The sequence below is a fragment of the Sus scrofa genome, chromosome 16, assembly GCF_000003025.6.
Source record: "Sus scrofa isolate TJ Tabasco breed Duroc chromosome 16, Sscrofa11.1, whole genome shotgun sequence".
Classification (NCBI taxonomy): domain Eukaryota; kingdom Metazoa; phylum Chordata; class Mammalia; order Artiodactyla; family Suidae; genus Sus; species Sus scrofa.
The window spans coordinates 73,296,930-73,312,197 of record NC_010458.4 but is presented as its reverse complement, the minus strand read 5'-3'; the positions used below and the strand labels follow the sequence as shown (position 1 = coordinate 73,312,197).

The following is a 15,268-nucleotide window of genomic DNA, read 5'->3' as shown; positions in this document are numbered from 1 at the left end:
GGGGCAGTGGGGCAGCCTCTGGTGTGTCACCTCCGCGACTGTCACTCTGGTGGGAGGACTCTGCGGTGGGAAGGAGGCCAGTTCCTGGCGGGGGGCTGGGCCCCTCGGAGTCTGGGAGGGACCAGCTCCAGTGTCAAGGACAGGATCCAGCCCACGGCAGCCCAGCTTCCTCCTTATGAGGCCTGTCCCTGGGTCCACCATCCCTGATAGGGCTCCCAAGAATGCTTTGTTTTGTTTTGTTTTTATCATTGTAACCCCTTTCATTTTATTTTTTTAAGTTTTACTGAACTAGAAAACTGACTCATAAAATTAACGACCTTTACCTCCTGAGACAAAAATCCATGGATCAATAAAGAAATAATGGAAATAAGAATCTAATTTAAATGAAATGAAAACGAAGTGAGCATGCAGCAAAAGGGCTGTGGTTAAGGGACTACTTAGAGCCTTAAAGTCAAGCAGCAGAAAAGGAGAAATGTTGACAAGAGGAAAGAGATGAATCTAATCCGGCCTAGGTTGTAGTGTCTTGAGACCAGTGCAATTGGAAGATCACATCTATGTCCGTCTATATCCTCATCTATGACTGTACACCTGTACCTATACCTACATTTACATCTGTATCCACATCTGCATCTATAACTACATCTGTATCTATTCCTACATTTACATCCATATCAATAGCTACATCTGTACCTATACTTACATTTACATCTGTATCTATATCTACATCTATGTCTTTACCTATATCTACATCTATACTTACATTTACATCCATATCTATAGCTACATCTATATCTACATCTGTATCTATAACTATGTCTATATCTACATCTATAACTATATCTACTTCCGTATCTCTATCTACATCTATAACTATATCTACATCTGTATCTATAGCTACATCTGTATCTATATCTATAACTATGGCTACATCTATATCTACATCTATAACTATATCTATATCTGCATCTACATCTGTATCTCTATCTACATCTTAACTATATCTACATCTGTATCTACATCTACATCTACATCTGTATCTATAGCTACATCTGTATCTATATCTGTAACTATGTCTACATCTATATCCACATCTATAACTACAGCTACATCTGTATCTGCATCTCTGTCCATCTATATCCACATCTATAACTATGTATCTGTACCTACACCTACATTTACATCTACATCTATATCTAAACCTCCATCTCCATCTTCATCTGTATCTACATCTAAATCTGCATCTACATCTCACCCTACATCTCTACCTACGTTTACTTCTGTATCTACTCCTACATCTACATCTAAACCTGCATCTAGCTCCATAGCTATGTCGCTACATTGACATCTACCTCTCTATCCAGGCACCTATCCATCTATCACCAATTTTATCTCCAGCATACAGCCAGGGGAGCTGAGGTCGGACCTTGCTGTTCAGACCTTTGCCAGGTGACTCGATCCGCTCACCTGGGCAGGGCAGGATGTTGCACTCCTGGTACTCCAGGGACGGGCCCAGGCAGGGCAGGCCCCCGTACTTGGGCTCCGGGTTGTTGCAAACGCGCTTCCGGTTCCGAATGCCCCGGCTGCAGTCTCGGCTGCACTGTGACCATGAGGTCCAGGCCGACCAGGCCCCGTTGACCGTGTGGGCGGAGTATCGCCCAGCACGCAGGAAGTCTCCAGAAAGACCTGCAAGGAAATGGCCACAGTGTGATTCTGTCAGGAGCTCTTAAGAGACACCAGAGTCCGAACGAACCTTCGTTCTGTGTTCCTTGTCTGCTTGGCTTCTGCAACGACACTCTCAAATGTCAGCGGGACACTCTCTGCACTTCAGGAGCAAAAAACAGACAGAGGAAAAGTTGCAGTTTGAGTTACAATGTATAACTCCATCTTCTTTTTCTGGGTTGCTATTAAATAGGGGTACAGCGAAGAGTTCAATTTATGAATGTGGCCAAGTCCTTACCCAAGTAATGGGTTTTTCACAATAGGTCACTTATTCTAAGGAATTTCTTACAAAGAAAACACACCTTCTCACGTCTGCTGGGAATTGCACAACAAAGGGCCCTTGTGCACTTCATGTTCATTTGATGCAAGTGCCTATGGACTTAGAATGTTCAAAAGTATTCAGTCATTTTCTCATATGCAGCAATGTGACACAGGTTTTTGTGTTCCTTTTTTGTCTTTTTAGGGCTGCCCACACAACAAATGGAAGTTCCCAGGCTAGGGGTCGAATTGGAGCTGCAGCTGCTGGCCTACACCATAGCCCCAGCAACACACGGGATCCAAGCGGCATCTGGGACCTACACCACAGCTCACAGCAACACTGGATCCTTAACCCACTGCACAAGGCCAGGGATCGAAGCTGTGTCCTCATGGATGTTAGTCAGATTCGTTTCCACTGAGCCGTGATGGGAACTCCAAAGTGACATAGGTTTAACCCCAAACTCTCAAAGTATGCCATGAAGTTCTGGGGAAGTGTAGGCAGACGTGTCTACAGTTCTCTTCACTACCAGGTTCTTTTGTTGTTTTCTTAAAAACTCTCACTCAGAAAAACCTAGATGAGATGTTCTTTACAGAAAATGGATTAGAAACATTTTTCTGTGATGAGACAGTTCTTTGTGGTTAATCGGTAAAAAGCACACTATCTAGCCTCATTTTGTGCGGTCAGAGGCAAACAAATTCAATTGTGTATTCTCAAGATATCAATACCAAAAGTATGTGGATGGTCATTAAACTTAGATCCGTGAAGATACAAAAGAGGGAGTTCCCTGGTGGCCTAGTGGTTAAGGGATCTGAGTTGTCACTGCTATGGCTCAAGTTCAATACCTGGCTTGGGAACTTCTGCATGCTGTGGGCTCGGCCAAAAAAATTAAAAAAAAAATAATAAAAACAACATACACAAGAAGGATGAAGTATGTTTTAAGCCACACCCACAATATCCTTTTGGAGGAAATAAAAGATGTCTTTTATAAACGTGAATCAAAATTTTCCTTAGTTTATAGTAGTGTCATTTAAGTTGAATGTTAGTGTTGGTTTTGAATGTATCTGAGAATGGAAGGATTAAAAAATATATGTTGAAAAAAGAGAATACAGTATAGAGGAAAGCTCTGTCATTCTTTTTTTTTTTCACTTTGATGCATAAGAAATGAGGTCACAGTCTGCTCTGAAATCAGGGAATGAGCAACGAATTGGAGACGAGGTTGCCAGATTTAGCCAATAAAATACAAGAATCTCAGTTAAACTTTAGTTCTGGATAAACAACAAATAGGATTTTAAGATAAATATGACCACATAGTACTTGCGATCTACTTATCCTAAAAAACATTCTTGGAACCTACTCATCCTAAAAAAATTCTGAAATGGAATTTCTGCTGTGGTTCGGTGGGTTAAGAATCCAGTTGCAGTGGCTTGGGTCACTGTGGAGGTTCCTGGCCTGGCACAGTGAATTGATCTGGCATTGCTGCAGCTTTGGCATAGGTTGCAGCCACAGCTCAGATTCAATCCCTGGTCCTGGAACTTCCATATGCCAAAAGCAACAGCCATAAAAAAAAAAAAAATCTGAAAAATATATGGAATTCATATTTAATTGGACATTTTGTATTTTATCTCACAACCCTAACTTGAGATCACAAGACCTTTCCTTATGGTAAGTAGATCTTTAAAATGGGTCTTCAGGAGTTCCTATTGTAGCTCAGTGGTAATAAACACGATTAGTATCCATGAGGATGCAGGTTCAATCCCTGGCCCCGCTCAGTGGGTTAAGAATCCTGCGTTGCTGTGAGCTGTGGTATAGGTTGCAGACTCAGCTCGGATCCTGCATTGCTGTGGCTCTGGTGTGGGCTGGTGGCTACAGCTCCGATTAGACCCCTAGCCTGGGAACCTCCATATGCCTCGGGTGGGGCCCTAAAAACAACAAACTAACAAAACAGCATAAAAATGCTGAGAAATATTCCAGGTGGTCTACTCTAAGATGTTACTACTGCTGTTCTCCTCAAGTTGTGCTCCACGAACGTTCTAGAAGCACTTAATTTCTTCTTAGCCCTGGAGAGGTCCTGCTAAATGAGACGAGAGTGATGGGAGAGGTGCAGAGGAAGCAGAAATGAATCTTTTGGGGAGGCCCAGCCTCGCCCCCTCTCCTGCAGTTGAGACGCCGGAGCTTCAGGGGGGACAAGGGAGGTGCAGGAGGTGAGGTGACCATTCAGGGGCAGGGCCAGGCAGAGGGTGGACCTTCCTGTCTCCCGAGAGTTCTCCCTACGTGATCCATATGGCATTGACGGGATTTATACAATTACAAGGGGCAACGCAATTTCAAAGACTATTAAAGGATTCTCACTTGCTGGACTTTCTAATCAAAAGATCCTTTTACGCATATAAACACAGAGATGCACTTCCATTGTCTTTGTCCAGTTTGGGGATAACTACAAGGAAAAGCTTATTTGCAGTTTCTATGTCCCAAGGCCAGAAGGACGATGCAAGAACTCTGAGGCTTTCTCAATATATTTTCTGACCCTGAATACATCTCCCAGAGATGCTTCTGGTCCTGTTACAAAGACGGGGTTGTTCTGAGGGCTGAAGTCACAGGACCACCTCACTGTGTAGCTGAATTTTTAGAGTAATGGTCTTTCTCATCGATTTGCTATGAAGTCAGCTCTGCTGTAGGGATTGTTGTTACAAAGATGGCTCAGCTGTAACTGCTCTTCTATGAACTAAGAGACGAGATGGAACGCCTGTCCCCACTCACCGTCGGTGGAGCACCCGCTGGTGCCGTCGCTAGAACAGTACCGCATCTCAATCCTCTGTCTCCCCACTTCCAGCAAATTTGGATCAGGCAGGCGGGCCTTGCATGTGTACCGAAAGCGCTGCTCATAGTGGCCCCCGTTGTCAGAGATGTTGACAGGTGTCCATGGGGTCCAGGGCGTGGTCTTCTTCAGCTCGGGGCACGGGTTGGTGTTGCAAGGCTGGTACTCCTGGGAGAGAAAAGGCATGACCGGGGCTTATCATAGGGCAGAGCAGAGCCAGGGGTTTCCTTCTTAACGTGAAAGACAGCTCTCCAAAACTGCAGGTCCTGACACCCACCAGCTACTCCACAAAGTTAAAAGCACATTTTTTTTTTTTTTTTTTGGTAAATCAGGCATTTCAGAGAATGTTTAGTGTTCAAGCTAACTATAAAAGGAATCTGCATAGTTTCTGCATCAAGGATGAGAATGAGCTAATACATGTAATTGTATATGAATAAAAATGGTGATTCCCCAGTCATCTTTCTTTCACTTAATAAGTGACCCAAAATGCTGATTATTCTGATAAATTCAGATTTGTTTTTTAAGATTAAAGATAAAATGATGGAACCAGGCTTTGCTTTCTTGGACCACATTATGTTCAGTTTGAGACTAATACTTAAGTTTGGGGATCACAGATTCAAAGTGTTTAGAATGGTAGCCACCCAAATGATAACACAGAATATAACTTTTAGTCGTAATAGATCTTAATTTAATTCACAAGATTTCCCTGATTAACATTTTGATAGCATTTCTGTCTCACCTCCCTTTCCCTAGTACCAGGCACCTCCCTGGCAGGCACAGGTGGGAGGCCCTGGCACCTGGAGCATGCTGTTTGGGGGTGGTGGAATTTAGGATTATAAACTTAGGCCTATTAATCTGGCAAGAATTTTAAACATTCTGTCTCCAGAAATAAGACTAAATCTAAGGGGCACAGGATTTGACCTTGGACATAGCACTGGATCACAACTCCTCCTGTTGACAGTAAAGGATGTTTCACTAGAGGGAAAACACACAACATAGAATATACCCCATCATGGCCATACTTTTAAAATAGTTTTATTAATATATATGTTTATTATACAAACATAATACATATAATTTATATATAAATAAATATATATAGTTATGTATATACATAGAGAGATGGGAGAAGGATGGAAAAATTCTCTTTTTCATAATAAATCTTAGAAAACTAATGAACTCTTACTATCTATATAGACATATATTTATTACGAAAAAGAGAATTGTTTCGTCCTTCTCCCATCTCTTTTGGTTGAATGTTTGGACATTTATCCAGTAGATCAAACAACAAGAATTTTCTAGTATCAGGCATCGCCCATTAACTGTGTACCCCACAAAAAGGACTCAGCTCTTTATTTTTACCCTGCTCTCCGTATCTCCAACAATGACTTCCCATTCTCCATCATCTTACCTCACGTTTCCCATCACTGGTCATCACTATACAACCTCCCCCACAAAAGAGACTTAGACTGCAAGCAAACTGGACACAAAACAGACATGAGTCAGGCTACACATTTGGTGAGATCAAAACCCAGGCTATCCACACCTGGGAGACAGAGCCAGGAAGTGGAGGGAGACGAAGGGGCTGGATTCTCAGAAAGAGAAAGTTATGCATGGTTTCCCTCTCTGGTATTCAGCTGAGTACGAACCCATGTATGTGTACAGAGACACTACCCATGGGTTGGGAAAGACCTCCCTGAAAAGACAGATCAGAGGGAATGGTGCATCTCACTCATATAGGGCTGGGAGGAGCACTTGATCCTAAGAGCCAGGCTGAAAAGTTCCTAATTCTCCAGGCATCCGTTGGGGTACCAAGAAGACGCATGTCTCCAGAGCAGGGAAAAACCACCTCAGACGAAACTCTGCTCTGATCACAACAAAGCTTACTAATAAAACCCCAAAAGATGAAACTAGTTTCATACAACTTGATCTTGTCCCAAAGGAGAGCTTGAGCATATATGGGGGGTACAAAAGTGTCCAGGACACAGCTAGGAAAAAGCCACAATGTCTTATGTCGAATCCAAAATTACCAGATATGCGAAGAAGGTGCTAAAAAACACAATCTATTATGAAGAGAAAAGGCAGCGACTAAAATTGGCACCAAAAACAATACAGATGACAGAACCTAATCAAGAACATTTAAAACAGTTATTACAACTGTACTGCATACGTTTAAGGAGCTAGAAAAAAGACTGAACATATTAAGTAGAAACATGGAAGATATAAGGAAGAAATAAAATCAGCTGTACACAACACTCTATGAGGCCATCTTTAATCTACTATAAAAACCAGACAAAGGCATCAGAAGGAAAGAAAACTGCCTGGAAATATTCCCTGTTGACCTAGGTACAAAAGTGCCTAACGGGATTTTAATAAATAAAACTCCAAACTATACACAAAGATTAGTATCTTATAATTTAGGTAGGGGGTAGGTCAAGGATGAAAGGTTGCATTAACATTTAAAATGGGGTGGCACAAATGAACCCATCTACAAAATAGAAACAGACTCACATACATAGAGAACAGACCTGTGACTGCCAAGGGGAGGGGGAGGAAGTGCCACGGATGGGGAATTTGGGGTTGGTAGATGCAAACTCTCACATTTGGAATCGATTAGCAATAAGGTCCTACGATATAGCACAGGGAACTATATCCAATCTCTTGGAGTAGAACAAGATGGAAGATTATATGAGAAAAAGAATGTATATATATACATGTATGACTGGGTCACTGCTATACAACAGAAATGGATACAACACTGTAAGTCAACTACGCCCTAGTAAAACATAAAAATCAGATCAATGTAATTCACCATATTAAGTCTTAAAGGTAAACCTATGTGAACATTTCAATAGATACAGATTTATGAGCTGATAATAGACAAAAATCCGTTCCTTATAGAAACTCTCAATCAAGAAGGAATAGAAATGAATTTTCTAAATATGGTGAAGAATATTTATTAAAAACCTACAAGCAGAATCTTACCTAAAAGTTAAAACCTGCATTTTTTAAAGCTGCAGAATATTAGATCAATATTCATTTTATTGCTGTGTATTAGCAATGAGGAATCATAAATTAAAAGAATGTCATTTACAGTAGTATCAAAATATGAAATATTTAGGAATAAGTTTCACAAAAAATGTGCATGACTTGTACACTTAAAGAAAATTTAATTTTCTAAAGATCTACAGAATCAACATAATCTTAGTCACAATTCCAGAAGCATTTAAAAAAATAAACTTTGATAATTCTAAATTCCAGGCATGCAGAAATTCAAAGTATCTAGAATAGCAAAAGCAATTGCAAAGAAAAGACACTGTTGGAGAATTTATACAACCTGACTTCAAGATTCATTATAAAACTACAATACTTAAAATGTTGAGGCATTAAGATTGAAAGATGGAGCTGAGGAATGGAAAGCCCAGCGATAAGACTCGCATGTTTATTGATTTTTATGTTTGATTATCTGAGACCACTCAGATCACTACTAAACTGAATGTAACTACTAAGTATTTGCATATAAATGTTTCCTAAGTACAACATGTGCAACATGAAGGTCAATTTTCCCTACATCGCATCTGCCTGAAAAACGCTATTTTCTTTCATAACAATCAGCCAGGGTAGCAACTTCCTGCGAAAGCCTATATATCCACGGGCATCAACTGCATTCTTTTATAATCATATTTCTCTTCTCGTCGGTTTCTTTAGCTACACTGCATGTTCATGCCAACACAGACCTTTGAGCATGGAGGAGTTAAAATCTTCCATGGGGGTTGGAGAGATTTCTGAGTCACAGGACAAACTGGTAGAAGGGCCACCTTCTAACCTACTGTCTAACCCTCTGCAAATTTTGAGATGCTCAGAACATGTTTTAGTCCATCTGGGCTGCTCTAACAAACCACCGCAGACAAGCCATTTGTAAACAACAGAAATTTATTTCTAACAGCTCTGGAGGCTGGAAGTGCGAGATCAGGGTGCCAGCATGATTGGGGGAGGGTCCTGTCTGGGTCACAGATCTCTCTGTAGTCCCACATGGCAGAAAGGGCTAGCTTATTCTTGGGGCCTATTTTATGAGGACAGAAATCCCACTCATGGGGACTCTGCCCTCATGGTCCAATCATATCCCAAAGGCCCCACTTCCTTTTTTTTATTTTCCAGGGCAGCACCTGTAGCACATGGAAATTCCCAGGCTAGGGGCCAAAACTGAGCTGTACCTGCAGCCCTACACCACAGCCAAAGCAGCACCAAATCCAAGCCAAGCTTGCAGCAATGCCAGACACTTAAATCCACTGAGCGAGGCCAGGAATAGAACCTGCATCCTCTGGGATACTAGTCGGGTTCTTAACCCGCTGAGCCACAATGGGAACTCCAAAGGCCCACCTCCTAAGACCATTACTTCAGGCATTAGGTTTTCCACACATGGATTTGGGGGCACACAAGCATCCAGCATATAGCAGAACAGATTCCAACAAACCCCAAAGAGGGGTCACAGATGATCTCAAAGTGCTTAATCAGCACCTTTTGGAATCCACAATCTTGTGTTTGATTTAGTCTAATGACTGCAAATAAGTATTCAGTGCACCACTTGAATCTGGTTCCTAGAAGATAAAATGATTTTGCTCCACGACAATCTACACTGGCTGCTCTGAAGAGGCGATGATGATTTAGAGATTTTAAAGAATATTCCAATTTCTTTCCATTACTGTTACTAGTTATTACAGACCCAATGAAATAAAACAGAAATATTCTTTTTTTTTGGTCTTTTTGCCATTTTCTTGGGCCACTCCTGCGGCATATGGAGATTCCCAGGCTAGGGGTCTAATCGGAGCTGTAGCCACTGGCCTACACCAGAGCCACAGCAATGTGGGATCCGAGCTGCGTCTGCAACCTATACCACAGCTCACAGCAACGCTGGATCCTTAACCCACTGAGCAAGGGCAGGGATCGAACCCGCAACCTCATGGTTCCTAGTTGGATTTGTTAACCACTGAGCCACGACGGGAACTCCAAAACAGAAATATTCTTTAAAATATAAAAGCAGGAGTTCCTGCCATGGCACAAGGGGTTAAGAATCCAACTGCAGTGGCTCAGGTCACTGCGAAGATATGGGTTGCATTCACTTTCGACAAGTAGGCAAACTGCATTCTTTTGAGGGCAGAAAAGCAGCAAATATTCCTCTGCTTTCTTACTAAAAAAAAAAACAAAACAAAAACGAAAAAACGATATATGTGCCTGCATACGTTGGATTATATATGTGTGCATATCTAAGAAAACGGAGCCGGTTCTCCACCTTACACATAATTGTAGGCATTTCTTTTTATATCACTTGCGGAAAGCCCAAGAGGATAAGAAAATCAGGGCTGTCGCTGGAAATCATCTTTATTATAGAAGCTGTGATTTGTGGGCATTCCATAAACTTACATCTCAAATGAGAAGATCCATTTATTTGGTTTATTCTCTCACTATAATGCCCTTAAATTCTTAGTCTCTCAGAGTGAATATCAAGAGTTCAGACATATTTTACAGGCAAATCCCTTGCAACGAGAGGAGAGACTACTTTTAGTTAGGAGTGAGAGCCTATCCTTGGGAAAAAATGTTTCCTTCTCAAACTGGCGATTGAAATGGATGACCATGAGCAAAAGAATTTACCTGTTATTCCCTTTCCTCCATTTTTAAAGGGAAAAAAAAACGCTCACCTGCAATATCCTTGCTTCAGAAGATTCTAATAATTTGTACATATTTTAAGAGGTTTTATGAGGAATTTTGGAAGAACCAGATAAGTGATGCCATGTTATTTAAGATTAAGGCTTTGAAAGGACAATTCATGGAGCATTAAACTATTACAGTAGGACCTTTACAGAATACCAGATAGGTGCCCTGGATTTTTTTCTTTTTTTTTTTTCTTTTTGTCTTTTTAGCCACATCCGCAGCATACGGAGGTTCCCAGGCTAGGGGTCGAATCAGAGCTGTAGCTACTGGCCTACACCACTGCCACAGCAACTCAGGATCCGAGCCGCACCTGCAACCTACACCACAGCTCATGGCAATGCTGGATCCTTAACCCACTGAGCAAGGCCAGGGATTGAACCTGCATCCTCATGGATGCTAGTCGGATTCGTTTCCACTGAGCCATAACAGGAACTCCCCTGGATTCTTTTAAGTGCAAAAAGCAACAATCATCTGCGATCTTAGGGGAAAATGGGATTTTTCTACTGTGGCGCAATGGGATCTGCGGCATGGCCACCACGCGAGGACACAGGTTTGATCCCTGGGCCAGCGTAGTGGGTTAAAGGCCCCAGCGTTGCCGCAGATGTGTAAGTTGCAGCCGTGGCTCAGATCTGATCCCTGGCTTGGGTACTCCATATGCTGTGGGGCGGCCAAAAAAATAAAGAAGAAAATCACACTTTCCAATGGGCTCAAAACAGAGAAAAAGAGAGAAAAAATGATCTTTGCGTGTGTGTACAACTCATCATACATGCACAATCAAAAGAAAAACATAATTTAAGAAAAGAAATAAAAAATACTCCCTGTAACACAGGCTTTAGATGTTATTACGATTACATAGTCACGTAGTCACACTTGTGTGGGCTGAAGGGGCTTAATTTCTTGGCAGGAAAATGCAAAATCATTTTAGAATAATGGAGTGGTTATGGAATATTCAGTCATGAAGACACAGAAAAAACACAGCCATAAAACCATACCTACAGCTTGCGCAAACCCTAATTGAAAAAATTAAATGTATGATATTTCAGGCTATTACATTCAGCAGTCTAGGCAACTGTTATTATTTTACCAACACCTGGTGATTAATCTGTGTCTGATAAGCAAACATTTATTTTATATATCAATGAATTTATAAAAAACTGCTTTGAGCTTTTGAGAAATGCACTAAAAATAAATGGGGTCAGATGGTGTTGATAAACACATGTAACTTGTTTTCACCTGCCCACTGGCTGCAAAGTAATTAAAGACCATTTTCCTCTCTTGCATCATTTCGATGCTTGTATTTACTTTTTAAATTTTGCTTTTGTAGCTAAAGGAACTTGGGCCAAAACAGAGTTATACAATCTTCCTCTATCTGCTTATTCCATCGGCCACATTCCTAAAGATATTATACAAAGATAGTGGTTTTCTTCTCCCTTTCATCAGGGATGCAGGGTTGAGTAGTCCTACTGGGAACCCCAGGAGCATCTGGTCCGTTAGTTACCTGCACCCTGATTTCCTTGATTATGGCGCAGCTATGCTCCAAGGATGCTATGTCAATAAGCACCACTCAGACTGGTGGCCAGAATTCTCAGGTTGCCCTAAAAGCCCTCCCCCCCACCCCGCCCTGGGCTATCATGCCCTTTGTAATTCCTTCCCTGGAGTGTGGGTGGGTCCTGTGATGATGATGGGCTAGGTGGCTATCTTGATTAGTTCCTCCCAGCCCAAGACCTTGTAGTGGACAAAAGAGATTCTTCACCTGGCTTTGAACATGTTCGCTGCCCTGCTGCAAGGGGACCATGTGGCTAGGACCAGAGGGCAGCCAGTAGGAACTGACAGCATCCTCCTACCTGCATCCAGGGGAAAACAAGAGCCTCAGTCTCAAAACTTCAAAGGACTGATGTCGACAAACAACTACAAGGTTTGAAAGAAAATTGTGAGCCTCAGAAAAGTCTGGAGCTCCGGTCAACACCTTGTTTTCAGCTTGTGAAAATTTAAACAGAAGAAGCTCATTTAAATTAAGCCCAGGAGTTTCCATCGTGGTGCAATGGAAACGAATCCCACTAGGAACCATGAGGTTGTGGGTTCAACCCCTGGCCTCGCGCAGTGGGCTAATGATCTGGCATTGCCATGAGCTGTGGTGCAAGTTGCAGACGCAGCTTGGATCTGGCGTTGCTGTGGCTGTGGCATAGGCTGGCAGCTGTAGCCCCAATTAGACCCCTAGCCTGGGAACCAACATATGCCACAGTTGCAGCCCTAAAAAGATAAAATAAAATAAAATAAAATAAATAAAATAAAATAAAATAACATAAAATAAATTAAGCCCAGATGTCTGAGTCATAGAACCATGAGAGAATAAATGCATGTTGTTTTAAGTCACTAAATTTGTATTAATTTGTTCCATAGCAATAGAACATTAATATACACCTATGTAGATGGATATTTCTTTGGTATTTGTATATATAAGGGAATCTATTCCATGACCTTATTTTCGTCTAATACTCCAAGGACTCAACTTATTAGATAATTCAAATTCAGGTGAATTTTCTTATCTCCTGCCTCTTTTAATTCTTAATCTGGCCTCCCAGTGGTAAGGAATCTTCCTTCGTGGAAATCTCATTATCATCCTTCTATTGGTAGTCCTCCAATGTTTGCTTATAAGAAAGCTTTGGCTCAAAGTCCAAAACCATGACTGTTACTTGCTATTAATATTACATAGGAAATTTCAAGATGTTAATGAGAATCTGCATGTTTTCTACCAAGTGGAGGTTGTTTGTTACAACTCATGTCTTACTAAAGGTGCCTGATGCCATCCTGAGTTCATTTTTTTGAATTCAACCTCATAGAATAAGGGACAGAAGAAACATGTGTTGATCAGCCCATTGTATTTCAACTTCACCAGTTCCACTAAAGCTGTAGATTTTAGTTCCCTATGTTTGAGAAAATATGTTGGGCAAATGCCTTTTGTTTAAGGACAAGAACAGAATTTTTTTATTATTTATTTTTATTTTTTATTTTTTTTAGGGCCGCACCTGCGGCATATGGAGGTTCCCAGGCTAGGGGTGGAATCGGAGCTGCAGCTACAGGCCTACGTCACAGCCACAGCAATGCCAGATCTGAGCCACATCTGTGACCTCTGCTGCAGCTTGTGGCAACACTGATCTTTAACCCGCCAAGCAAGGCCGAGGATCAAACCCGAATCCTCATGGATAGTAGGCGGGTTCTTAACCCACTGAGCCACAATGGAAATGCCACGAATTTAAAATGGCATTCCATTCCTTTCGTGAAAGCGCTTCTCCTCAAGTGTGTCTCTGTGTGGGTCACGGGCACTAGAGGAAAAGCATCTGTGGTCAGGAGAGACTGAGAAGCCCTGGGTTCCACAAAGGTCAATGGGTTCCTTCAAATCAGAAGTGATCAGAGCAGATCTGGAGTCCTTTGTTTTTTTTTCTTACAGCTTCTCGGGCAACCACGAGGAAGCCCACCTTAGCAAATGCTGGCAAGGAGGACACTAACTGGAATCAAAGGTTCTTAAAAGATGAGAGCATTGGAACGATACAGAGAAGATTCGCATGGCCCCTGCGCAGGGATGACACACAAATTCGTGAAGTGTTCCATATTTTTGGGAGTGTGGGGTGAGTAGATGCAACTATTACATTTACTTTTAGGATGGATAAGCAATGAGGTCCTGCTGAACAGCACGGGGGATTAGATCCAACCACTCGGGATAGACCATAACGGAAGATAACATGAGAAAAAGAGTGTGTGTGTGTGTGTGTGTGTGTGTGAGACTGGGTCACTTTGCTGAACAGCAGAAATTGGTACAACATTGTAAATCAACTATACTTTAATAAAACATGTTAAAAAAAAAAAGGTGACAGCAATTTCCTTGTTGAATGACTGACTCTATAATCAACCTCACTCATTCAAAACTGAAAATAGGGTTGTCTCCCTAGGCTTTGAACTTGTGTGGAAGTTACCCCTCTTTCTCCAACGCTAACTAGGATTTTAAAGGCTGAGGATGGAGTCTTCTGTTCAAAAAATCTCATATGTATGATTGGGTCACTCTGCTGTACAGCAGAAATTGGCACAACACTGTAAAAAGACTAGGCTTTCATAAAAAAATTCCTTAGCCCACCTGACTCCATGTTCTCATGGGGGAGCCGATAAAATATCCCCCTCCTATGCGACTGTCAGGAGGTGACTATTTCTAGAGTGTAGGAGGGACTGGGAGCTGGCACTTGATTGATTTTGCTCCTCCAGCGACTTCTACTCTGAGTTTATTCATGAGCGGGCTGGTCCGTTTTTACTTTGAAACGCTGGGCTCACTTTCAAGTTCATGGCCTTTGTGACAAAGAGGAAAGCCCATTAGGTCTGTCCAGGGGATCTACTCCCTTTAATGTCATAAGCTAGTGGCTCAGCCTTCTCATCTATAAAATGGGCACGTAGAGAAACACACCCTGATGATCCGGGAGTGTTAACGAGGTGAGGTGTTTACAGTGATTAGCAGGGATCCTGAAATGTGGGGCATCTCTGGTTTGCAGAGATGCCTGGAAATGAAGATGGGGTGCAGAACATGAAAACATTAGGGGTTCTTCCACGGTGGTCACTAGCAATCTTGAGGCGTCCGAGAAAATGTGGATGGTCGCAGCAACCCAATTATCTTAGCAGGTTACACTCAGAGGAATGGATTTACCTAACGGGGAAAATGAGTCTAACCCGCATCTGCGTTTCCATGTATATCATTTCACTCCCTCAGTAATGTGATCGTCAAG

General features: G+C 41.9%; 1 protein-coding gene across 1 annotated transcript in view; it reads right to left on the bottom strand.

Moving 5' to 3' along the window:
• SEMA5A (semaphorin 5A) overlaps positions 1-15,268 on the bottom strand; it is a 539,522-nt gene that overhangs the window by 23,777 nt on the left and 500,477 nt on the right. Inside the window, 2 exon segments of the mRNA XM_021076851.1 lie at positions 1,465-1,683; positions 4,736-4,961. Of these exon segments, the coding sequence (XP_020932510.1) occupies positions 1,465-1,683; positions 4,736-4,961 (445 nt within the window).